Here is a 25,763-nt window from a genome sequence, read left to right as displayed (position 1 = left end):
GGGGATTGTGGCCAAGCACCGGGAAACCGGAGCCGTCGGGGGGGGGGGGGCCCGGGGCAGCCCCTCGGTGCCCACGGAGCCGACCCGGGAGGCTCGGCCGGCGGCCCCCGCACCGGGATTAGCTGTACCTGCAGCACCCGCCGCCCTACGCCGGGGGAGGACACGCTCACCCCATAATCCCGTAATCCCGTAATCCCGGTGGCACGGCGAGGCACGGCTGAGGGGCCCTAGGGGACAACAGGGAAGCCATGGGGATGTGGTGGCCACCCCGTGTCATCGGGCACCATGTGCCACCAGCCACCCCATGCCATCGGGCACCCCGTGCCATCGGGCACCCCGTGCAATCCATTTCCCTGTGCCATCACCCTGTGCTGTCACCCCAAACCATCTGTCACCCCATGCCATCAGGCACCCTATGCAATCTGTCTCCCTGTGCCACCACCCCATGCCATCACCCTGTGCCATCTGTCACCCCGTGCCATCGGGCACCCTATACAATCCATCTCCCTGTGCCATCGGTTACCCCATGCCATCCGTCACCCCGGTGCCATCCATCACCCCGTGCCATCTGTCACCCCGAGCCATCCATCACCCAGTGCCATCCGTCACCCTGTGCCATCCGTCACCCCGCACTGCTGCACCCACAGCCCGGCTGCCATGCTTGGGGCAGGAGCAGGGGGTGGGGGATTTTTAGGCTGCCCACGGGCCCCCTGCCACCGGCCTCGATTTACCCGTAAGGAGAGGCTGCAGCGGCGCGTCCCCACCCCGCACCCCATCACGTCTGGGTGCCACGCGTGACCCTGCAGCCCACGGGGCCGGTGCCCAGCCCGTGCCCACCAGCTCGTGCCCAACCCGGGCACGTGGAGCTCCAGGTTGGGGCTAAAAAAAGCCCCCGCGTGGCGCGGCAGCTGCTGGGGGAGGTCCCGTGACGGGGACGGGGTGCCCTGACCCTGGCAGCGCGCGCGCGGGCGGCCCCGGGAGCAGCACCATAAATGTCCACGCACGGAGTCCTCCTGGAACTGGGACAAGGCAGGAGAGTGGTGGGGAGCTGGGGGGGGGCCAGGCACAACAACCCCCCCCGGGCACATGGTGTGCAGCACACACACACACGCGTGTGCACGGGCATCAGGTGTGCGCACACGCACACACGCACCAGGCATGCACATGCAGCCCCCACCCCAAAACCCTTTCATCCCCCAAATCCCCCAGGCAGCGAGGCTGTGCCCGGGTGCTGAGCCCCCGCTGGACCCCCTCGTGCTCCCCCCCCCAGCTGGGGGTGCAATGGGGCACGGTGTGGGGCCACCCTCAGGACCCCCAAGACCTAATTTTAAGGGGTACAAGGCAATGGGGAAACTGAGGCACGGAGTGGGACCTCCCCCATTCACCTGTACCACGTTGGGGGCTCTCGGTGCACATGGGGCAGGCAAGGCCCCCCCCATGCAAAGAATCCCACGGTTGCACCCCAAAAAAACACCCCATTTTTTTTGATGCCCTTTGTGGGCTGGTGCTGGGCACCCGGGCAGCAGGTCCCAGGGCACCCATGGGTGCTGCTGGAACAGCCCAAGGGGGTTCAGGGCACAGCACCCGAGGGCTTGGGGTGCAACAGGGCAGGGATAAGGTGTGGGGGACCCCAGTGCCCGTCCCGTTCCCCCCCCCGGGCACCCCAGGAACGGAAGGCCAGGGGTGGGAGCCGCTTCCCGTGGCTGCCGGAGGAAGCGGAGCAGGAAGGGGCCTGGCAGGGACCCAGCGGGGCCATGGGACCGAGGCCACGGGCAGGCAGGGGGGGGTGGGACTGGGGTGTCCCCACGCAGGCCAGAGGGTGACAGGGTCACCACAACTGCCAAATTTTTTTTTTTTTATGCTGGGGGGGCGCAGCCATGGGGGGCTCCTTACGGGGCACTGTCCCCAAAGGCCACCTCTGCCGGAGTCACAGCCACACACGGGTGCAAAAAAAGTCTCTGTATTGGCGAGCAACGAGTGTGCCACGCGGTACAAAACCCATTTTTTTTTTTTTTTTTGGGGGGGGGGGGAGTAGGAGGCACAGTGCCCCCCCCCCCCCAGCACGGAGGCCACCAGTTCCTGAGATGAGCGGTGGCTTCAGAAGCCACCTCGGGACCTTGGGAACAGCCCCCGCTTGCGTCCCTCGGTGCCGTGACCCCCACGCCTTGGGGTGGGGGGGGGCTTCTCGCAATAAATAAATAAATTAGGCTCGGGGGGGGGGGGGGGGGGATATGGGAGGGAACAGCACCCCCAGCTAGAGGTGGCTCTCCTCCTCCTCCAGCGCACGGTTCAGTCCCGGGATGAATTTGAGCAACCGCTGGCGGAAGCTGCTGTGCCGAGCCTTGTGGGGGGGTCCCACGCCCCCCCCGGGCCGGGGGTCTCCGGCTCGTGCCCACAGCAGCCCCGCGGCCCCCGCGCCCCCGCTGCATTTCAGGCTGGAGCTGCGGCTCAGGGCTGGCCGGGAACGGGGCGGAGGGGGCGCGGGGCTCGAGGTGCCCCCCTCGTCGCCGTCTTTGTCGAGGGAGTCGGCGAAGACGCAGGTTTGGTACAAGGAATCGTCGCTGCCGGCGGCGCTGGCGCGGGGGGAGCCCGGGGGGGCCCCCCCACCCTGCAGGCACCAGCGCAGGGACTCGAGCGTGTCGTAGATGCTGGGGTCCTTGGCCACCACTCCTGCTGGGGGGGGGGGTGGGAGGGAGGTCAGAAGGGTTTTTTGGGGGGGATTTGGGGCACCCCGAGGAGCTGCCCCACTGCTTGCACCCCCCCTTCTCTCCTGGGACCCCCCCCCCCTTTCCTGGGACCCCCCCTTTATTGGGACCCCCCCACTCACCCCGCACCAAGCGCTGCTCCTGCACCATCAGCGAGCGGTACTCCCCCCACTTCTCGTAGAGCGTTTGCTGCGGGGCAAAAAAAAGGGGGGTGGGGGGGTTAAGGGCTGTGTGGAGGGGTCCCAGACTCCCCCCCCCCCCGACCCCCCCAGCCCTTCCCCTCACCTTTAGGTACTGCAGCCGTGCCTCCAGCTCAGCTCTCCGGATGGAGGTCCCGTAGAGCGTGTCGAGCCTGCGGGGCAGCAGCCGTCAGCACGGGGCTGGGGGCCACCTCGGGACCCCCCCCTCCCAACACCCCCGGACCGCCCCCCCCAGGCTCACCTGAGCACATTCCCCGAGCTCTTGATGATCTCCACGATCTCCCGGTGCCGGATGCCCTCCACGTTCAGCCCGTTCACCCCCGTGATCGTGTCCCCTGGAGGTGGGGGCAGATGGGATCAGGGATGCCAGCCCCCCCCCGGGACCCCTCTTTTTTTCCCGCCCCCCCCGGGGGCTGTGCTCACCAGTTTTAAGTCCCGCCGCCTCGGCTGGGCTCCCGCTGTGCACTTGGCACACGAAGGTGAACATCTCCACGCTGTTCCTGTCCTGGTGGTGCAGCCCGTAGGTCTGAAAGGGGGGTGGTGGGGGGGTTAGATTAGGGGAACACCCCCCCTTTAAAAAAAAAACAACAGAGTTTCCCCCTACAAAAGCCACAGGGCCTGGGGGGGGGGGATTTCAATGTTTAAGCAGCACCTGGGGCTGCTGCCCTGGCTCTGGGGGGGGCTTGCACCAAATTCCTGCGCCCCCAGGAAGGGCCCGTCCGTGTCCCCCCCCCCCCCGCTGCCACCCCCACCAGGGGAGGCTTCGGTAAGCAGGCAGCTCCGTCACGGCTAAAAATAAACCGTGGCTCAGAGACAATTTAAAAATACCCCTCCATGCAAAGCAAGGTGCGGGCTGGCAGGGTGGGGAGCGCGGCACGGCACGGCACGGCACGGCACGGCACGGCACGGCACGGCACGGCACGGCACCCACCTGGATCTCGAAGCCAAAGGTCTCCTCTGCCTTCTTCTCCAGCGTCACCACCCTCCTGGGGGGGGGGGACAGAAGGGTGAGGGACGAGGCAGAGCCCCCTCCCGGCCCGGCCCGCTGAGAGTTTGGGCACTTTTCTAACTAAATGTTGCCTCGAGGTTTGGGTTTTTCTCGGTGCTGGGTGGATGAAAGCCTGGGGGAAGCCCGGGAGTTGTGGATGGGACCCCCAGGGGGGGGACCTTGGGGGGTCTGGGGGTGTCAGGTCCTTGTGGGGAGCTGTGCCCCCCCCGCTGGCAGCTAATCCTTTACCCACCCTGGGCTCCCCTCCGTCTCCACCCCACTGTGGGGTGTCTGGGGGATGCTCCAACCCCTGCCCCATTCTTCCAAGTGCCCCCCCCCGTTGTCACCCGCACCCTGGCCCCTACCTGTGCTCCTCTGGGGACTCGCTTGGGGCCATCCACTTGAACCCCGCATCCTGCAGCAGAAGCAGAGCCATCAGCAGGGCGCAGCGAGCCGCTCGCGTTCCCCCGGAACTCCCCCGGGGACAAAACGGGGCACCCCATGGGGACGAGCACCGTGCCAAACCGGCACCGGACCAGCACCCGTGCACCCAAGAGCCCTGTGCCCCCCCCTCTGCCCTGGGCATAACGAGGCTTTTATCCGTGCTCAAAGCCGCCCTCACATCTGCTCTGCGCTCGCCCCACGCTTTGACGTCGGCTGTGCCGAACCCCAAGTCACGCTCGGGGCGGGGGCGGGCGGGCACAGAGGGGCCCTGTTGGGATCTCGGCGTCGGGCTTTTCATGCCGAGCCGCCTCCCGGCCCCGACAATCGGCCCTTTGTGGAGGGCACGGAGGCGTGGGCAGGCAGCGGGACCAGCGGGACCCTTGCCACGGGGTAGGGGTGACAACTTTCCCCCCAAATGCCCCAAATGGAGAGGTGCAGGCGGTCACATCGCGAGCAGCGCATGCAGCTCGTCCTGGGGGTGCCCAGGTGCCACCACGTCCCCATGCCCTGCCCCTAACGGGTGCCACCAAGCCCATGGGTGGGAGCTGGCGGCTGTCCCAAATGCGCCCCCAAAAATCTGAGCGCCCAACAGGCGGCGTTGGCTACGTGACCCCGTGGGGAAGGACGCAGCCCATCACGTCGGCACCCAAAACGTCACCCTCAGCATGGGGAGGTGACGCAGGACGCCCTGGCCCCGGTTGGGGACGTCTCCTGGGGTGGCTTCGGTCAGCGGGAGGGAGCCAGGGCCCACGGCACGTGACGGCCGGGCCGCGAGAGCCACTTCTGCTCCGGATGTCGGCTCCACTCTCGCTTCCCTCCGACGCTCAGGAAGCGCCGTGGGGCCCGGGGGGAGCACAAGGGCGGTGACGGGCCCGGCGCTGCCACCGAGGGGCTTTCCCAAGGCACGGGGACCGTGGGGACGCCCCTGTCCCGGTGGTGGCGCGGGCACGCACATGGGGAGCGGGAACCCCATCCCCGGACCCCAAAGCCAGCGGGGAAGGGAGCGGGGAGGAACTGGGGCAGGGTGTGGGGCTTGGGTGGGGGACACTGGGGCAGGACGGGGGGACACGATGGGGATGGGACCCCCCCGGGGTGGGGATGCTGAGCCAGGGACGCGCCCCCCTGCAGCCCGGTCCCGATCGCGGCTCCGGGGCACGAACTGGGAGGTACTGGTGGTACTGGTGGGGGGGGGGGGGGGGACACCGGGGGGGCCAAACCTCCTACCTTGCGCACGCGGGGCAGGGTCCCACCGGCGGCCGCCAGCGCCCGGTAGACGGCGGCGGGGCCGGGGCGCTCCGGGACCGGGGCCGGGGCCGGGGCCGGATCCTGCTCCTCCTCCTCCTCCTCCTTCGGCCGGAGCCGCCGCAGGCGCCGCAGGGTCATGGCCGGGCCGCTCCGCCCCGTGCGCCGCTATATCAGCCCGAGGGGGCGTGGCCAAGGGCGAGGACACGCCTCCTTCTCACCAGGCCACGCCCACAATCCAGGCAGACCACGCCCACAATCCCGCCGGGACACGCCCACAAACCCGCCAGGCCACGCCCCCTTCCCACAAAGCCACGCCCACAATCCCATCAGAACACGCCCCCATCCCGCTAAGACGCGCCCCCTCCCAGCGAGGACACGCCCCCAATGCTACAAGCCACGCCCCCCTCGCGCTCATGGCCACGCCCCTCCTGGTTTTGGCCCCGCCCCTCACGGCTTTGGCCCCGCCCCTCTCGGTCCTGACCCCGCCCCCAGGTCCGGAGGTGCCCAGAATGGGGCCCCCTTGAGCTTGGGGGGGGGGGGATGGAGGGTGGGGATTTTGGGGTCCCCCTGGCCCCCTCCCAGCCCCGGGGAGGGGGCTCCAGAGCAGGGCCAGGGGCCCAGCGGCAGTGGGGAGGGGACGGAGGCCGAGGAGGGGTGAAGGGAAGCCGGGGAAGCCCCCCCTTCCCCCTCATTTTTCATTTTAGCATTTTTGGGTGCAGAAAGCTTTATTTCCCCAAAATAATGACTCACATTTCCCGAAACGGCCTCGTTTGAAGGTATCAGAACAAAAAACGTGACCCCACAGAGCAGTTTTCTGGGCTTTAGGGTTAAGCTGGTAGCGATGTGGAGGCGACTGACACACAACGAGAGAAATTTGGGTCCCTGAAATTTGGCTCCGCGGCGAAATTCGGGTCCCAGGACGCAGCGTAACGAGCACATTTAGGACCAACCTGGGAATGGGAAAGTTGGGGAGCGTGGATTGCCCCAAAACTGAGCCAAAACAGCGGCTGGAACTTCACAGCTCCGGGTTCAAGATTTACCTGCCCCAAAAACTCAAGAAGGGTCACATAGGAAAAAATTATTTAAAAGACACAGATTTAGTGCAGAGCAGCACTCGTGTGCCCAGAGAAGTACAAATGGCAGAAAAAGCACAAATTTTGCCCAATTCTGCACAGGGACTGCATCCCCCCCTCCCTCCCGAGCCACCCCAGCTCTCCACTGTCTAATTTCCTAGAAAAGAGGCAAAAGTGGATTTTGCTTTAAAACAAAACCAAAACGAAACCCACAAAAACAACCAAAAAAAAGCATTCACTCCGCTCACCCAGTGCCTCGTTTTTTTTTTTTTGGATCGGATCGGGGTTATTTTTGCAGCAGACCCGGGGGCTGCAAACGAAGCAGGGTGAGCCCAGCTGGGGGCTGCCCCTCGGTGCCACGAGGGACCCCCCCAGGCACCGGGGGATTTCGCCCTTGATCCACTCACGTGCTCATCACCAGGAGGCTCTAATTAGGGAGAATTAATCCAGGAGGCATCGAGGCACCAGCCCAGGGGCTGCCTCGGAGAGGTTCCTCTTGGTCCTGGTCACTGGACCTGGGCTGGGACCCCCCCCTCTGCCCCCTCATCTTCCAGGGGGATTATTTTAGCAAGCCCCACGGGATTGCTCCCGGGCTCAGGGGACAATTCCTTGGCCAGACGCGGCCCCAGCATCACGCCAGGGTCACCAGGGACAGAGCTGCCCCCGAGTGGCTCTGGTCTGCTCCCTCCTGGGGCTGAGCAGATGTCTGGGTTGCTGCTGGCTTTTGGCAAAGAGCCAAAAAATTGGGGGTCGGGGCTGGAGCACAGCGGTCCTGGATTCGGGACGCCCCCCTCCACCTGCCCCATAGCACCGGGGGCTTCGCCCCACAGCACCCAGCTGGGTCCCGGCCGCTCGGTTCCTGCCCCTCCGCAGCAAACAGCGAGAGACTCCAACACCTCAGGTGAATAAAACAAACTTTTAATAATGTACAGCAGAAATCGACAGCCTCGTTTTATATTAAACAAAAGATTTCCTATATTACATCGTATTTACATTTGCATACTGAAGAGGTAAAGTGTCTAAGTGGCTATTTTACAGTCCGTTTTCTAATAAAATATACAAAAACCCAAAACAAATAAAAAGGGGCAGATCGAGTACCATGAGATCTGTTCTGAAGCCAGCGTACCACCGATTCACCCTGCGCCACAGACAAGAAGCACGAGCTCTGTACCCCTGCCCCTCCCCGAGGCGATTTTGCGAGTTATCTGACGTCTCCCCTCCTCGTCCCCGACCGCTGCGGCGTCAGCCTCTCGTCCTGAACTGTCTGTAGTGTTTGCATTTTTTTTTTTTTAATTTTTTTTAAAACAGCTGCTGCAGCCACCTGAGCCGGGCACATTTCGGAGCCGGGCAGCGATTCCTATGTTTTGCTACCAGTCAGCTAAGTAAGCACTGCACCTCCCCGGCACGTGTTTTGCATGAAAAGTGCTGGATAAATGCTACATTAAGTTCCCACCTCAGATCCTGCTCGGTTTTTGAGTGTCTTCGGATGGCGTTTTTCTACAAAAAACAAGGCTTCGCTACTCCTCCTGGGAGGGGATGCCCTGCCGTCCTGCCCTCACCCCTTCTAACCCGATGGGCTCCGCTGTCTGCTGTTTGGTTTAGCGCTGAGGCAGATGGATGTGTGGCTACAGTTGGAGGGGCGGCTGAGGGAATCAGTGCAAGTCACGTAGCTGATTTAGTGTCCTCGAAAAGCAGCCTGCACAGTTAACAGGGACGGGAGACTTCGTACTCTGGAAGGAAAACGCGCGGCGCTCGCGGCGGAGCGCGCGGCGGACGTACCTAGCGGCGCGGTGGGCATTCCTACGGCAGTTTAATTCACGGGCCCTAAAAATTCCTCCCCAACCCGCTGGGATGGGGCCATCACCAGGGTCCCGTTCCAGCAGCTGGAGAGGTTTTAGGGTTGTCTGTGAAGCGCCCACCAGCGCGGTTTCTAAATGCAGAAGGGTTTGGTGAGGGGACGGACGGTACCGGAGACACGAGGTAACCTCTGGCTGGGAAAGGAGTCAGAACAAATCGGACGGGGAAGGGGAGCTGTACATTCACAAAGCGCACACAACTTCCACGCTGCTCCACGAACCAGGCCCTCCCCAGGCAGCCTCGTGCTGCCCGACAGCCAAAAAATCCACGGGAGGATGCAAAATGGCTCCGAACACGATGCAAAAAAAAAAAAAAAACACTCCTCACTTTACACGGATAAAGTCACAGACAAGATCGGGGGTCTGGGGAAAGACAGACACACAGACATACACAGACAGCAAGAACAGAGTGTTTTTAAAAAAAAAAAAATAATAAACCCCGGTGGCCGGAGCAGAGATGAAACCTCACCTTACAGAACAGGCGCAAGGTTTGAGTAGAAACAGTTCCAGTGTAAATCGAGCTGTGTGCATTTGGTTTTCTTTTTTTTTTTTTCTTTTTTTTTTCTTTTTTTTTTTTTGCAGTGATTTCTTTACAAACAAACAGGTCAAGAGGTAATAATCATAGATTGTTTTTTTTTTTTTCTTCTCTTATAAAGAATTAACAACATTAAAAAAAGTTAAAATCCAGGCCCTCCCAGAAAATAATAATAAAAAAAAATAATCAAAAACCACTCCAGTTAAAAGTTATGGCTTCAGAGTTATATACCATAGATACTGACCTAACCAACAACCAGGACTTCCCAGATGGCCTGAGGTGCTGCAGGCAGCACGACAGACTCAGTCCTCGAGCTGCTTCTGGTTTCGCTAGGTCCAGCTGCAGACAACAGTCGAACCGACTCTACCTCACCCTGATTCGGCATTTAATCAAAAAAAAAAAAAAAAAAAAAGTCATGCAGTTCCCCCCACCCCACAAGTTATACACAGCCACTTCCAGATTATGAGATATTTATATATGTATATTAAAAAGCTGGACGTTGATTTCCAAACCCCACAACCCCACCGTCAGCTCCTGCCAAGTGCCAAGCGCCTCTCGGGAGGCGCAGAGCAGCGCCGGACACCCGGCCCCTCGCGCTCTGCCCCAAGGGTGCCTCGATGGTGGGCTCAGGAATCGCGTTCCTACAGGAACGGGCTCCTGCGTTTCCCCGTGGCCTGATCTCCTTCCAGCCGGGCGCAGTGCCTGCTCCGTCTCTGACATGCAACTCAGCTCCGTGGCATCTCCCCCGGCTTTCTTTCCACGCTACCAAGAATTCAAACCCCAGGGGCTCAAGGCAAAAAGCCCGGGCTCCGGAGTGAAGTCAGTTCCTTGTTTGTTTTGTTTTGTCTTAAAAAAACAGAAAAAAAAAAGAAAAAAAAGGGAGGGGGTGGCAGTGAGGCAACCTGATGGGAAGTCCCTGCAGCCGGCGAACGGGCGGCAAGGCCACAGCACCCATCGGAGAGCCAAGGATCTGGTTCTAAGCAGCCTGTCCAAGCCAGACAACGCTCACTACGGAACAAGGAGAGCACCAGCACGCACAGCTCAAAAAAAGGACACTCTAGATTTGCACATGCACAGAAAGCACGAACGGAGATGAGCCACCCTACGGGCAGACACTGCACGTCTACGGAAGGAGATGAACAGGCACAGGGGACACGCGCACCTTGCGCATGCATACACCATTGCGCACACTGACAGCCAGTCAGGTTTTTGTTTTCTTTTTGTTTTTTGTTTTTTTTTTTTTTTGACTTAGAATTTTTCAAGCTTAAGAAAAAGGAGGGAAACGGTTTCATGAAGCTGATAAACTGTTCAGGCTCAGCCTCTCAGAAGGGAGCACCATTTGTTTTTGCAATGCTTTTTCTGCATTAATGTGCCAAGTCCTTGGAAAAACCCTCGGAGCATGGCAAGAAAACCTTCCCTTTCCCTTCCCACTCCCAGCACCTAGCACCCCGGCCTCAAACACTGCCAACGGGTGCGTCACGCGCACTGAACTTTACAGGGATTTCCATTAAAGAAACAAGAGTTACGATCATGGCTGAGATCCCTCAGGTTAAAGTCCCTCTCAAGTCTTCACGCTGTTAGGAGGTGATCATAAAAAGGTTTCTGATTGTTTCATACCCAAGCAGGGAAGAGAGCAATTCAAGAGGCTCTGTCACCCCACCTAGCAGCCTGTAGGTCCCGCTGTCTGGTTGGTAGCAGTAGATTGGGCAGAAACACGAGGTAGGCCTCCATCACACGTCTACTCTAGCATGGCAGCTTTGTGCAGTTTCCTCATGCTGGGGCTCAGAGCCTAGATTTTCACATCTTCCTGGACACTGAGCTGTGAGAGGGTTTTCTTAATGCGGAGGGCGGTGAGTCGAGCCGCTCCGTTGGCGTACCAGCACTCTCGCATCATCTTACCCATCACCCGTAGTGCCTAGGCAAGAAACAAGGGCAGACATCAGTCCTCTCCTCGACCCCAATACTACAGATGCCCAGCTGAGGCAGGCACAGCCCTCTGCTCCTCCTAAAACTAGAGCTCAGCCTGTGGTACTCGCTCTTTCCTCACCTTATCGAGGGGAAAAGGGGATGTGAAGGTGAAAGCTGATCTTACCTCGTAGCTTTGCCACCAATTTGGGATGTTAGGCCTTAATTTCTGGTCACATACAACCTTCCGCATCTCCTCAATCGAAGGATCAGAGGGTACGAGGTCATAGTATGGAAGTTGATATTCTTCGTGGATACCTGAAGGGAAGGGAAGGGGAAATGCAATTCCTGGGTGAGTGGCTCATCCCCACAGAGCTCACTGAAGGCAGACAGATTCTGGTTTAGACTACATGACTCACTGCTGAGATGTGTCAAGGCTTTGCAGCTATTTAGAACAGAAACGAAGAATCTGGGATTCGAGTTTACAAGAAAAAAAAAATTCAGGGAAATAAAATACAGCTGCCCAAACTGGAACAGAGTCAGCGTGCCGCGATCGACACCTCCCACCACAGAGGGAGGGTCGAGGAACCTCGATTTGAGCTGCAGTTGGCAGGACGGCTGCACGCATGACAGCACGGCGCTCCTGCTCGCAGCTGGATGTGCCAAGTCACTCATTCATACCAATTCAAGGGGAAGAAAGTTAGCCACGGGATTGGCACCACCACTTACTTAAAAGCCATCCAAAAAAACAGCCACCTCCCGGAACATTAACTCCCACTTCCCCACAAAAGCCAGCCTTAACAGGGTCACTTTTTTGGGTCACTTTTGTTGACTCCCTTGGTAGCAAGGCACACGGACGGATTTTCCTGCAGCCCTGTGCTCCAGGGTCCCCAAAACCCAACCAGCACAGACCATCGAGGATGGGGAAGCCAGACGCAAGCCAGGCTGTTGGCACAAGCACCTGAATGGGTATTACCTCCTGCGTTGCACCTTCGAGCAATCTCCCAGTAGACCAAGCCCAAAGCATAGATATCGGCACACTTGAAGGAATCAAAATGCTTCATGTTAATGGTTTCATCCAAGACTTCAGGTGCCATGTATCTGCAGAAAGAGAAAAGGACCAGCATGTTAGTTTGGAGAGGGGATTCACTCTAAGGCAGTAAATGGCAAATTCTCTCGCACAGCACTTGTCAGCAGATGAAACCGGGTATTGTGCAGTCTTAATCAGTACAGAACTGGACCCAACGGTGCGATGGAGCGAACAAAACTCAAAAGAGAATAGTTGGGAAAGAGGCAAAAACATCCAAAAAGCACATCAAGCTCCAGACAACAGGCCCCCAAAGGCGTCTGAGAACGCCAAGTGTGTTGTCAAGGATTATAGGAGCCCCCTGGTGCTGAGTTTACAAAGCTGGCCTACACATCCCAGCTCGATGGCACCCAGAGACGAAGGGACACCAGTTCTGAACACAATGCTGACGCTCTGCAAGACACTGGAAATACTGAAGACAGAAAATTTCACCAATGCTAAACAGCATTTGTCAGAGATGCCTTCGAATGCTGGCCAGGAATGCTGCTCCCCTACCGTTTGGTTCCAACCCTTTGGTTCGGTGCAATATCAATCGTATCCGTAACCGAATCGTGCCGGACGGCCAGGCCAAGGTCAGCGATGGCACACGTGCCATTCTTCTTCACCAAAATGTTCTTGGATTTCAAGTCTCTGTGAGCAATGCCAGGCTTTCCTAAGAGAACAAAACAGTAAGTAGCAGGGAGCCAGGTCTGGTGAAAGCCGCAGGACTGGATCTCATGGCGTTAAATTCTCGGTGTTGCAACACATTTTCCTGTTTGGATACACTTCAGCCATGAAAAAAAGAGCAGTGCTGCCCGCCCATGGTTTGCAAAGGCTCCATTTACGCTTCAGAGGTACTGCTGATGCAGTAGCATCCAGAGGCCTCAAGAGGGACATGAACTCCATCCCAGGCATCAGGCACGTTTAAGGGGACTTAAGGAGTTTAGAACTGCTGCTGCCTGTGCTACCTTCCCACCCAAGTAGCACCAATTTTAGGATGCAGATGTGAAATGCTGGTCTAATTCCCAGAAGGAAGGCGAATCCAGTTCACCACCAGCAAAAATAATCAATCCATTGCTGGTCAATACCAAAAGAAAGCAATTCTGCTTTATTCTCCCTGTAAGAACTCCCTTCTTGACTTTGCTCTTACCTTGAGTACCCACAATTTCCATGTGTAGATGGGCCAGCCCGCTCGCAGCAGACAGGGCAAGCTTGATCATCCCCTCAATAGTCACCGTGTATCGATTAAGGTAGTCGAAGAGAGATCCGTGCTCGTGGTAATCGGAGACAAGCCACAGCTGAGTCCACGTTCCATTATCTGCAGCAGGAAGGAGACTGCTCAGATGGGTACCACGCAGGGACAGAACAAAACCCCTGAGCATCCTGCACCCCTTCTTTTTGGTACAGAGAACTACTGGGTAAGGCTGCAGCTCAACAGCCAACCTGGGGGCAAGTGAGTCAACAACAGCAGTAAATTTTACCATCCTTTGATGGGAAAGTTGAATATGTAGAGATCTGAAAAGCATGTAGATGGTTTTCTTTAACCATTTAACTGCAAATCCAAGCGAAGAAACAACTAGAAGCAGGCTACATGCTAATAAAGTCTCTGCTCTCAGGACTGGGGAACATTTTACCTTTGTTATCTGCAGCGATAAATCCCAGGATGTTCTCATGTCGCAGCATAACAGTTTGATAGATTTCCGCCTCCCTAAACCAGGAACGCTCCTCACGTGACGAGAAGATTTTTACAGCCACATCACCTCCACGCCACCTGCCACGCCACACTTCCCCGAAACGGCCTTTGCCGATGATCTCCTGCAGGACAATTGTTCGAGCCACGGTCCGCTGGACGAAAAGTGGCAAACCTACGAACAAGAACACGGAGAGCTGAACGTCTGCTGCAGCAAAAGGAACTCCTGAAGCCCTGGAGCATTATATCAAACCTAGAAGGCTCTGCATTTGGTAACGCTCAGCTTGCCTAAGACCCAAAACAGCAAATGGTGGCAGCTCCTGTGCCTGTGTAGGATGTACCATTTGGCTGCTCCGAGAGCATCTGCATTTCGCTTTGAAGTAGCTTGCAAACCACCAGTGATTAGGCAGACAGCAGCCAGGGAACTACTGCTCCACAGCAGATCAAAGAAGCTTCAGCCTGAATATGGAGAGGGGAACTCGAAGACAGATTCTACTAAAAAGCAGTAAATTCCCGGAACTTCTCCTAAGAAAGCAGTCCCAACGAAGTTGCCACCTCTTACGTAAGTTGCCGAGCTCACCTGCGGACAGTGAGTGCAGAAGAGATCCCTAAACACTTTATATATAGCAGATGTGGTGCTAAAGGTTTATTCCCTGGCTGAATATCAGGTTGCTATATTCCCTGCCGCTGTGGATTATCCTACAGTTTCCATCTGCTGTAAAATTCAGTGTTTTGTGTTTTTTTTTTTTCTTAACCTAACTGCTTTCATAGTTCAAAGCCATGAATAAAATGATGAGTCCCCTAGCTATTCTAGGAATGGCTTCTTTTAACTGCTATGAAAGTAGCAGTAACTGAACACTGTACAGTTCACAAACACACTGTTCACTTTGAAATACCCAAGGACTCTTTGGGATGAAACAGGCTGCACAAAGAGCATTTGCACACTAACATCTTCAGCTGCTGGAATCTCTCCTGTTTTCCTGCCAGATTTGATGCAGGTAAAATCCTGCACCACCCTTTGAAAGCCAATAACCCACGGGTTAGCAATTATTGTCTGTTTCCAACCCAAATCCAATTTCAGGACTAAATCTGAAATAAACGCAGCCGTGTGAGTTATCCTTTTGCAGACAAGGAGGAAAGCCACACAAAGCTGTTTTTACACATCACCAGTTAAGGAGGAGTTGAACCATTGCTCTTACCTGGTCTAAGCACTGAACACTGACGTTACAGACTCTGCTGCGTGACCAAAACTAAAATATTACTCATGACAAGCCAACCTGAACAGGCTGATGAGGCAAGAACCTTCCACCAGTGCAAAGCTGTGAGGACTAGAGCCAGAACAGACTGCTCCATTACAACAACACGTTACCAGATCGTTTCCAGTCCTGTCTTAATACCTGAGCCAGAGCCAGAGGTGGAGAGATCATAGACCAGATCTTGCAAAGTCTTATCCTTCGACAGGCACATCTCACAAGAGGGGTCTTCCATATCCAGCCGCTGACGGTTGTGGTAGACTCGTTGGTGGTGGTGGAAAACGAAGACGACGATGATCATGACCACGAACACGAGGAAGACGGGTCCAGCAATCACCGCCACCAGCTCCACAGGACCCCAGCTGGATGGGGGTTCGTTATCTTTCAGGTGTCCTTGGGAGAAAAGGGAGGAGAGAAAAACACAGGCTCTTTTAGAAAATTGTCACTCCTCCAGTGTTCTTTAAGGACCTCCTTCTTGTGTTTTAATTATCCTCTCAGAGCCAAGACTATTTTAGCTTGCTGCTCCAGGATGGTAAAGGACACATCAAATAACAGTGGTAACATGGGAAGGATCAGTTCAGCAGGCAGGCAAACTACAGGGAAAACCCACAGAAGATGATGGTGCTTCATTTGTGGCATCGGGGACTACAGCACCTGCTATTTAAAAGGGGGTGGGAGCCTGTTCTGGGCCAACTTTGCTAGAACTGCCTGTGTTCTACCTTCCACGGGAACTCTCCAAGTGGGAGAAAAAAAAACAACCAGAAGTAAGGACTCAGCTCTGCCTCTGTCCCCGTCTAAATATCCCACTAAATATCAGCCCCAAACGGAGAGGAACAAGGAATGAGGAAGCCCTGCGTGCCTTCTCCGTCCCAAGAGCTGGAAAGCAGCAGCCTTTTCCCACACCCTCACTCAAAGGCAGGGCTGTTTCCTCTCTGTGTGCTCAGAATTCAGGCACCCCTCCACCCCACACGCTCTCCTCCAGAGCTCTGCACCGTTCCCATCCTCGTGCCTCATCACCGAAAAGATCTGCGGTCCTGGAGGAAGGAAAGCAAATCTATCAGATAAAAGGCAGGCTGCAGAGCAAGGCAGCGCCGGAAAAGGGATCCGAGCCGTGCCCAGAAAACATGCACTGACCTCAGGCCATCGCAGACACAGAGCACCGTGCAGCAGAAGCTGAAATTGAACTGCAGATGAACGAATCTGCTGCTGCTTTCAGGAGCCTGTGCGGTTATCAGCAGCAGGGCTGATAAGGCCGGAGGAGTCTCATAACACGGAGCTGCTGACTGAAGGTTGTGGGGGGTGAAAACCACAACCAAACATTGGAAACTTCTCCTACCCTAAAGTACAACCTCATCATCTGGTGACATTTTGTCTGCCACAGGGGAGCTCGAGCAACTTCACATTTTAATTTGAAGTAGTTTGTTATTATTTCCACTTTACAAATCAAGGGAATAAGCCAAGCACTCGAGTTCACACAGCAACCTAAGGGAAAAAGTGAAAACAGTGCCAAGAACACCTCATTCCCGACCCCAAACAGACAGCTTCCATCCTCTGCGCTTCAAACAGACGATTTATTTAGCTCTCTACTCACCGCTGGGAACCATTAAATCAATTTTGTTGCAAAAATCGGAGTAGCAGCAGTGAGTGTTACGCAGATCTTCCGAACTCAGGCAATAGAAGGGTTTCCCAGCAGGAATCAGTTTTGCTTCAGGAATGCAGGTCCGAACGTGATGTTTGACGCCGTCCAGGTTGAAGACGGACACCATGCACGCGCCGTCCGTCTCGCACGTGGAGTTTGCTTGCTTGCAGTCGGAGCACAAACAGGTCAAAGCTGCAGAAATCAAAACAGGATCAGCTCCTTAAAACTCGCCACAAACCATGTGTTCAAGCAAAAAGAAAACTTTCTTCCTCAGTCTGCCCACTTCATAGGTCTGGGAAGAATTGGCTTTAGGAACAGCACGAGTCACATTTGATGCTGCAGACGCAAGAACCTGCCTTGAGCACCACATGCAACGTGGAAGAGCAACGCCTTTGCAGAAGGTGACTTGGCACTGCCCTCGTCTTGCCCTTTTTGCAACCAACCATTAGCAGAGATGACCCGAGTCATCCCTGCAAACTCGGCTACGTTTTACCAAGACTCACTCCCGATCCGACCTAGGGGCGGAAAGCAAACCGAGGCAGAGCACTCGCTCCCCTTGGCAGGCTGACAGCACCCAAAGGTCCTGCGTGGACCTCGGATACGCCACGGATGAGCTGCCCGATGCAGCCCAGCGAGGGACAGCCACCTCCACGGGCAGCAGGCAGATGCCAACCCAAAACCCAAACCAACTCCACAAGCCAAGCGTGCTACACCCAACCAGATCGGGCACTTATTTAGTAACTGCTTTCCCGATCCGAGACGCTTCCTTGGGTCAAATACATTCCTGGCTTTCTGCCTGCTCTCCGTGAACATTATTTGGGTAAGGAGCACAGGAGACACTCCGAGGCGGATTCCCACATTTTTCGGCCTCCCCAGCTGTCACTGGGCTTTTCTCAAGCTGCCTGAAAAACTGTAAGCAAATCCCCAGGCATCGCCCGGGTTGGGAACAAAGAGCGAGTACAACAATGTCAAGAAGAAGGGTGGGGCTTGGTGAGCAGCACGCAGCTTTTTCTTCGCCTTTCATCAGATCCCTCAGCCTCCCCGGAGGGATTCCGAAACATGTACTTACCCGCTGCAGAAATGGTCTTTCAGGTAGAGAGGGTTTGAAGAAGGGTTTTCAAAAGATACAAGCAGCACGGTTAACTCTCCCCAGCCCGGCAGCTAAATCCTCTCTGCCTGTTTGTGCTCTGCCAGCGGCAGGACACGCATGAAAGTCACGAAGATGCTCGTGTGTGTGTCAGACACCTTCCTGCGGGGCAGGGGGAGCGCAGAGCCCCCTGTCAGCACCATCACTGCCATCAGCACATTTACAAAACCTCCAGGGATATTCACGGCCCGGGGAGAGCCCCTTTTCCCCCAGCCAACACAGCAAAGTCGGGCTGCAAGGGGCACCGTGAGCCAAAGGGAAAATAAGCAGGTCCTGAGCAACTTCTTTGGGGTTTGTTTGGGAGGAAGACACCCGTTAGCCCTTATCTCCAGTGTCCTAGGTAAATCAGTTAGGCTAATTACGCTGCTACTCACTCAATTCTCCCTGGACGCTGTGCTCTTCATTTCCTAGCTGTTGCCGTGTGCTGCTTAACAGCTCCGAGGCAGGCTGCGGTATTTCAGGGAGGCTGAATGCGGGCACAAGTGGGTTTGAACCGACAGATCCAGAACTAAAGCAGCAGTGAAAAGCCAGTGAAATACAGAGGAGCTGCTGAGCGAGGTGGCTTTAAAACCACCGCAAGCAAACGCAGCTTATTACAAGCTGAAAAGGGATGTAGGACAGAAAACAGACAGGGATGACCCCAAGACCGAGCCCTACAGAGGAGAGCCGAGCACACCGTACCCAAGGATTGCTCAGCTTTTATGGGGTGATGTTCACAAAGGGGAGCCCCCTGTGTTCACCCACCCCACAGCTCAGAGCACGTCGCTTTCCAGTGGTCAGCGGGGCACAAAAAGGAAAGGTCTTCAAGAAGACACGCGCCCAGGGGAACAAAGGTTGGTTATAATGGAGCTTTTAGGAAAACACGAGAAAGGAGAGAGCAGCCAGGGCACATTCCTACCTTCAAGTCTACTTAAAAGGAAATAGTGTTTTAAAGCATCTCCTTTATTACTTTATCAAAACCTCAAGGTAGAAATTAAAATCATTTAAGCAACACGTTCCACCATGCAGGCTCTTTGCAACTTGATTGAGATGCAGTAAAACCGAACTCGGTTCCTGTTAGACTCATTTCTAAGTCAGAGATTAAGGCTCCGGCAATTTCACTTCCAGAAGCTCAAAAGTAAACAAAACACTTCAGTGCTCTAATAAAGCTGGGTTTGGAAACTTTTTCTTTCTTCCGTATCTGGCCCGAAACTGAGCATCCTTTCAAGAACAAAAGCTGAGGCACTGGCTGCATCCTCTCGGTTTCATTTGCAGAGTTAAAAAAATAAATAAATAAATAACAAAAACACAAACACAAAGCAATCGGTCTACCTGCAAGGTACGATACCAAAACCCCCTGTGCACAGGGACTGGAGACAAAAGATCCTTATCTGTTCTGGGCAGAAAGACAAAGTTTCTTCCCAAGGAGGGGTAAGCCCCACAAAGCCCGGCCTCGTTTCCCCCTTGCGGTGCTGCCAGCTCCCCCTCCGAGCCGGCTGCTCTTTTTTTTTTTTTTTATATACAGTTCTCCAAAACCCCTAGGGTAAGGAGAGGAAACAAAGGAAACGAAGACTCCAGCAGGCACGTGTGCTGCTGCTACGCCACCCGTGAGACCCTCGAGGGGCTCTCCAGACATTCCAGGTGGCCACGGGAGGGCTGCAGGCAGGCGCCCTCCGATTTTAGGACTTATTAAGTCCTCGGTAGACCCCGCAGCCTAGCTCCAGCCTCCCTTGAGCAGCCAGGAGCTAATTCTGCCTGCATTTTTAGCACACAAGAGCCCACCTCCAGGCCTGCCATCGCCTGGAGCCGAATTCCTCCCCAGGCATCACCCACCGAGGGCTGGTCCTGCTGCGGTGCCGGAGCCCGGGATTCTGGCAGTCAGCACAATTACAGGGCAGCCCCTGCACAGGGCTTGCATTTCAGGTTTGATGAACCAGAAGGGAAAATTCTTCACGTATCAGTAGCACCGCAGCCGTTCTTTCCTTTTGGATGGGGGACGGAGAAGCGACAGGTAGAGAGCCCCACGCCAGGGCTCTCCGCGGGGCTCCCGAGAGCAGCCGGGGCCGCGCGGGCAAAGCCAGGAGCGAAGGAGAGAATTTTTCATGCCAAACAGCGTTCCTTTCATTGGGGAAGAAAAGCTCCTATTGAGCAAAACATATAATCTACTTAATAAAAGCAACCAACCGGGCCGAAGGAAAATAGATGGGGCAGAGGAAAAACAAAAGAGCAGCTCCGAGCTCAGGCGGTGCCGCGCTCCCCTCTCGCAGGAGCGCCTGGGGATGAGTCTGCACGAAAGGTGCTGCACAAGTTGGCAGCCGAGCCTGCTCTATCTGCTCCGTGCTCTTCCTGCCATTCTGCTCAGAGACAAACCCAGCCCTTGCACGAAGCTGTTTAAACAAGCCTAGCATTAAGCTGCGGGTCCTCCGAATTAAAGCTTTGTTCTCCCAAAGAGGGACGAATCAGGCTCGTGGCCCTTCTGAAGCAAAGCCTCGCAACCCCAAGCATCCTCCCGCTCTAATTGCAGCAGGGGGGAACAAGAGCAGACCCCCTCGTACCAAATCCCCCCACTAAAGGTACCCTGCTTTCGTAAAATCAATCCCAACAAGCAGGTGGGGGTCCTTGGATTAGAGCTCCAGGCTCCAGGGAGCTAAAATATTAAGCTTTGACAGCCAAAGAACATTTTCTCTTTTTCCTTTTTTTTTTTTTTTGCAGCAACTATCTGAGCTCATTTTGCACATATTTATTCTCGCACAGGAATGCATGTGTCAAGATGTCTATGCAGCTAGACAGGGGAAAAGTTTCACAGCGAAATCTAACGTAATGGTGTTAACCACCTCTTGGAATACATTTCCCCAAATCTCCCCAAAGCTGCGCTCTGCAAGATGACATCTTCCCGGGGGAAAATGCTACCTGATCAAGATGTATTAAGATAATTAACCTGAAGATGATCATTGGTAAAATTGCCAATACCCACCCACGTATTTACCAGATAAACAGATTTTTTGCCGAGATTGTAAGCTGCTGTTCTTTTTCAACAGTTTGAATCGAGGCTGGAGGAACAATGATTCCCCTGACTTCTGAGCCTTCATAAGGCTCTGGAACAGGAGCTGCAATTTATTATGTCTCTGTACAGCACCTAACTTAATGAGACCCAATCTGGTAGCGATGTTTTAATGCTGCAGCAGCATAATGTTAGCAAGAGAAATGGAAAACAATTGGGTTTGTACCTCTGCTGTTTCTTTAGATGCTATAATGAAGAGGGACATGTGTAAACATGCTCAGAAGAAAGAAATACCTTTCAGGGTTTCATTATATGCTGTGCTGAAATAAAGAATAACCATTATCATCCAGGGTTTTGCCCAAGAGTCGAAATAAAACCCATTCTCATGTGGCGAGGGAGCCGAGGACTGTTCCGAGCCTCTGCATGCTCCTCGTTCAACCATACGGCCCCAAAAATGATACTTCAAGAAAACAATCAGGGCTTCATTTCCAAAAAAGCAGGGAGGACAATACCCAAAGCTCTCCAGTGAAGATTTTAGAAACAAAGCTGCTACCCTGCTGAGAGACAGAAGAAACCAGAAGATTTGCTCTCCTGCAGATACAGAGCCACCATCTCGAATGCCTTCCCTACATCTCGCTGCCTCATCAGCATCTCCATCTACTTTCAGATCTCAACATCTCTTCTGTTCCTTGCTGGCGCTTCTGAAATCTACTGACCCACTGCTGCTAAATGAAACAGAGTTAAAATTAGCTGTGCTATGAAGGAAAAAAAAAAAAAAAAAAAAAGCACTTGCACGCAAGTCATCCAGAAACTAAAAATTATACCAGGATATTTAAAGTTAGCAACAAGAGTCCCGACTTTTTCAAGCTGGCTGCAGTCCCCTGGCATGCACTGAACCCAACATGAACATATCGTGGCTGACTCGAAGACATACTAAATGGAAAAAAAGAAAAAAGGGAGGGGGAAGGATGTGCTTTCACCTTTTAAGAAGGGTTTTTCCTTGCATCTAGTCAAGTAACACAAAAGGAGAGCTTTAAATGAATTTTAAGCAAGCGAATTGACAGGAGCCTCATCATTAATAGGGTAATTAGAAGAAGCCTTGACATTTCTGCTGCTGTTGCTCTTCAACTGAGAAAACAGACATATGGCTCCACACTCCCTCTCCATGCTCTGGTCTGACACCTATTTTGTGTTTTGGCTTGTTCAGAAACCAGTTCAGGAGCCACCCATGCCCTACCAGCACTGCAGAACAAAGTCCTGCGAGCCAGGCAGATGGACAGACCCTTACTGATGGTTTCCAGGACTCTATTCTCAGGCAGCTAGCACATTTTTGGGGTCTAAATAACCAGCTTCTTAGTGTCCCATTGATACTCTAACACCTAGCAGGCCACAGGTTACTTCTAAGAAGCCCAGAAAAGGTAGCAAGCATTCGAAAAGCAAAGCAAACATTGTCGGGGGGCCTCGATGTGCAGCAAAGTCTGCTTTTCTGCTGGAATGAAAGAGGAAAAAAATAATCCACAAAGAAAAGGGAGGCTGGAAAGCTCGGGCTTAAATAATCGGGACAAAAGAGCACTCACACCCCTGCAAAGAGCCCGCACGCAGCAGCCTGCCTCCAAAAGGCTCGGCCCCGGTGAATGCCAGCGCTGCTTTCTTGCCCCTTGAGCCGAGCAGACAGAGCAACTGATAAGCACCCCGGCCGCGTGCTGGGGAGCAGATTTCCACCCAGTTTCCACCCAGTGAACTTTGGCGTTCAGAGAATTGACGTTTTTCACTTCGCTCCTTTCGCAACTGCGATTTCCGGCGCATCCACTGCTGGCAGCGGCCGCGTACCCAGGGAAAAAAAAAAAAAAAGAAAAAAAAAAAAAGAAAATCCGGGCTGTCTGGCCAAGGAGCCGAAGGAGTTGAAGAATGCTCGTTGGACACTGGTTTTAATTTCCAGTTGGAGGAATCTTTCTTGGAAAGTTCAAAGATGTAACTCACGGACCCATGCTCTGTTTGCTCTGATTTATCTGGGTGAATATGCACTCGAGGCAGGTGTTGAGAATAAAACGTGCTGGTCTGAGATTGTTCCCAAAAAAAAAAAACACTCTTTTTGCTTCGTTTCAGGCCAAAAAACGAAGCCTACCTACAGCCACCTGGGACGAATCACTGCATGGGCACTGTGCATTTTCTTTATAAAAAGGAAAGTGGCGGCGGGGGGGAGGTTTCCCCTCTATTTACCAACGCTCACGCTGGGTTTACAGCACCCAAACACTGTAGAAATTCGGATGTTTTCTCCTACCGACACCAAAATAAGCAGCTAAGATCCCTCACAGAAAGCACAACAGCGAGGGCAGCCCCAGAGGCACGCCAAGCTCGCATCATGGCTGCTCGAGCAGCCGACGCGGGCAGGATCGGAGGCTCCAGTCCCTTGCATGGCACCGTCAGAACCGTGACCGCGATGCCAGACCCCAAAACACCTCCCCGGGGTCCCCAAAACAGCTCCCCGGGGGTCCCCGAGGCTGCAGCTTTCCGGCAGGCAGCGTGGCTGCATGCGCTGGGCGGAAACAATAGGAGCCCGGATCAAAGGCATGGCCGGGTCCGCCGAGCTCCCGGGGTCAATTGGCCCTTTCCTGTTTGTTTATAGATTTATTTTTTTCCCCCCAAACACCAGCTCGGAGGAAAACCTGACGGCAGAGCCGTGGCGAGGCCACTGCGGTCCCCCCCCCTCCCAGGAGAAGCCGGCGGCCTCGCTGAGGCGCCCACGTCCAGCGGGGCTGCTCAGGGAGGGGGGGGGGGGGGCAACAAGTCCAGATCTGCACAAGGAGGTGAAAACCTCCCCAAAACCGCCTCCGAGTGCCCAAAACGACGGGCGAGAGGATGAGGAGGAGAGGAAGGCTCCTCCTGCAACAGGCACCGGCCTCGCACAAGCGGCCATCACCCCCCACACACACCCCAAAAGCGAAGCACCTCGGTGGCTGACCAGGCCGGGGCCACCCTCCCTGCCAACAGGTGCCCCCCCCGAGGCATAAGATGCCACACCGTGAGGAAAAAGGGCTTATTTTTCCTCATAAAAAGCACAAACGTGGGGATTTTTGCTTCCCCCCCCCTCCTCGGGGAAAGGCAAAGGCGTGCGGCGAAGGCCGCGAGCAGCCGAGACAAAAGAGTTCGCCCTCCCTCCAAACAAATATTTGCCAACAACGCCATGGCGATTTCTTTTTTTTTTTTTTTTTGGGGGGGTGTTTTGTTTGAAAGAAAGGTTCCTTTGCTAAAAAAACCCAAAACACCAAAAAAAACGGCGGCCCGAGGAGGGGGCACTGGTCCTGCAAAGGGTCAGCCCCCCCCCCCCCCCCCCATTTCGGCCTGGTCACGGCCACCAACACCTCTCTCAGCATGGACATGGGGGAATTTCTGCCCCCCCCCCTACAATCGGGGGGGGCCCAAAGGCCTTTTTGTGCCCCACAAGGCCCCACAGACGTGCCCGGGCCCCCCCTGGTCTCTTCTCATTCCAGAAGCCCCCCCAGCCGGCGGGTCTCTCCCCAGGCAGCCCTCACAGACCCGGCGGATTCCCCCAAATCAGCCCCCGTTTCCCCTCTGTGCCCCCCCCCAAAGGCTCCACCAGCACCCTACACGCCCTTGATGCCTCCAGACCCCCCCCCTTCAGCCCCCATCTCCCCCTTCCCTGCACCCCAAGCCCCCTGGGGCCTCCCCTGTATGGTGAAGCCCCCCCTTTTTTAAGGGGGAGGGGGAAATGTCATGATAGACCAACAAAAGACCCCAACCCCAGACCCTTCCTGGCCCCCCCAGCTGACCTCATGCCCCCCCCACAGCCCATCTCTCCCCCCAGGGCTTCCCCTTTGGTTCTCCCCCCCCCCAGCCCTCCTAATATGCTCCCACAGACCCCCCGTTCGCCCCCCCAGCCCCCCTAGTTCCTCCTCATAGCCCCCCCAGTTGTCCTGCTCAGCCTCCCCAGCACCCCTCAGCCCCCCAGTTCCCCTTTTCAGCTCCCCCAACTCCCCAATTCCCCCTACAGCTCCTCCAGATCCCCTACTCACATCCCTAGCCCCCTAATTCCCCCCCCGGGCCCCCCAATTCCCCTCTAGAACCCCCAAAGCCTCCATCAGCTCACCCAATTCCCCCCTAGAACCCTCTCAGTTCCCCCTCAAATCCCTCAATTCCCCCCCATAACGCCCCCAGTTGCCCCCCCAGCTCCTCTCAGGCCCCCAAGTTCCTTCCTAGAGCCCCCACCCCACCCCCAGCTCCCCCCATAACCCCCCCAGTTGCCCCTAGAGCCCCCTAAGCCCCCCAGCTCCTCCCTAGAGCCCCCCTAACTCCCCTAGTTCCCCCCAATACCTCCCCAGTTCCCCTCTAGCGCCCCCAGCCCCCCCCAAAGCTCCCCCAATTCCCCTCCATATCCCCTCCAGTTCCCCCCATAACCTGCCCAGTTCCCCCAATTCCTCCCAATACCCCCCCAGTTCCCCTCTAGCGCCCCCAATTCCCCCCCATAACCACCCCAGTTCCCCTTTAGCGCCCCCAATTCCCCCCCATATCCCCTCCAGTTCCCACCTAACCCCTCCAACTCCCCCCTAACCCCCCCATATCCCCCCCACAACCTCCCCAGTACCCCCTAGAGCCCCCAAAGCCCCCCCATAACCCCTCAATCCCCCCCAATTCCCCCCCACAACCCCCCAATTCCCCCCCATAATCCCTCCAATTCTCCCCCAACCCCCCCCCAATTCCCCCCCCAACCCCCCCAGTCCCCCCCCATCACCCTCCCAGGGGTCTCCCCTCCCCTCCCCAATTCCCCCCCCCCCCCCCCCCCATTTCCCGGTGCGGGCGGGGGCGGGGCCGCCCGCCATGTTACAGCCGGGCCCGGGGCCACCCCCCCCCCACCCTCACTCACCGCGAGCCCCACCGGGAGCCCCGGCCAGGAGCAGGGCGAGGAGGGGCAGCAGCAACGGCGGCGATAACGGGGGGGCGGGCGGGGGCCGGTGGCGGCGGAGGAGGAGGAGGAGGAGGAGGGGGGGGGCGGCGGCGGCCATGGCGAGCGCCGCGGCC

The 25,763-nt window shown here is 55.9% G+C and overlaps 2 protein-coding genes across 3 annotated transcripts; both read right to left on the bottom strand.

The window, feature by feature from the left end:
* Positions 1–1,944: 1,944 nt before the first annotated feature.
* Positions 1,945–5,743, bottom strand: TAMALIN (trafficking regulator and scaffold protein tamalin). Of its 2 annotated transcripts, none has more exons than XM_068663395.1 (8): positions 5,562–5,743; positions 4,259–4,308; positions 3,837–3,891; positions 3,329–3,431; positions 3,147–3,240; positions 2,991–3,057; positions 2,828–2,894; positions 1,945–2,673 (listed from the first exon to the last, which is right to left on the bottom strand). In XM_068663395.1, the coding sequence occupies exons 1-8, from the start codon at positions 5,718–5,720 to the stop codon at positions 2,255–2,257; spliced, it is 1,014 nt and encodes a 337-aa protein (XP_068519496.1). In that variant the 5' UTR covers positions 5,721–5,743; the 3' UTR covers positions 1,945–2,254. The 2 variants fall into 2 exon arrangements, with proteins under 2 accessions (XP_068519496.1, XP_068519497.1); XM_068663396.1 differs by having other exon boundaries at positions 1,945–2,670; positions 5,562–5,742.
* A 1,814-nt stretch (positions 5,744–7,557) lies between these two features.
* ACVR1B (activin A receptor type 1B) lies at positions 7,558–25,763 on the bottom strand. Its single transcript, XM_068663369.1, has 9 exons — positions 25,609–25,763; positions 16,552–16,791; positions 15,105–15,353; positions 13,652–13,882; positions 13,168–13,335; positions 12,534–12,690; positions 11,928–12,052; positions 11,139–11,269; positions 7,558–10,961 (listed from the first exon to the last, which is right to left on the bottom strand). The coding sequence occupies exons 1-9, from the start codon at positions 25,745–25,747 to the stop codon at positions 10,836–10,838; spliced, it is 1,566 nt and encodes a 521-aa protein (XP_068519470.1). The 5' UTR covers positions 25,748–25,763; the 3' UTR covers positions 7,558–10,835.

This window comes from Anas acuta, chromosome 29 (genome assembly GCF_963932015.1).
Source record: "Anas acuta chromosome 29, bAnaAcu1.1, whole genome shotgun sequence".
Classification (NCBI taxonomy): Eukaryota; Metazoa; Chordata; class Aves; order Anseriformes; family Anatidae; genus Anas; species Anas acuta.
Note: the sequence above shows the minus strand (reverse complement) of the source record. Positions and strands in the feature narration are given on the sequence as shown.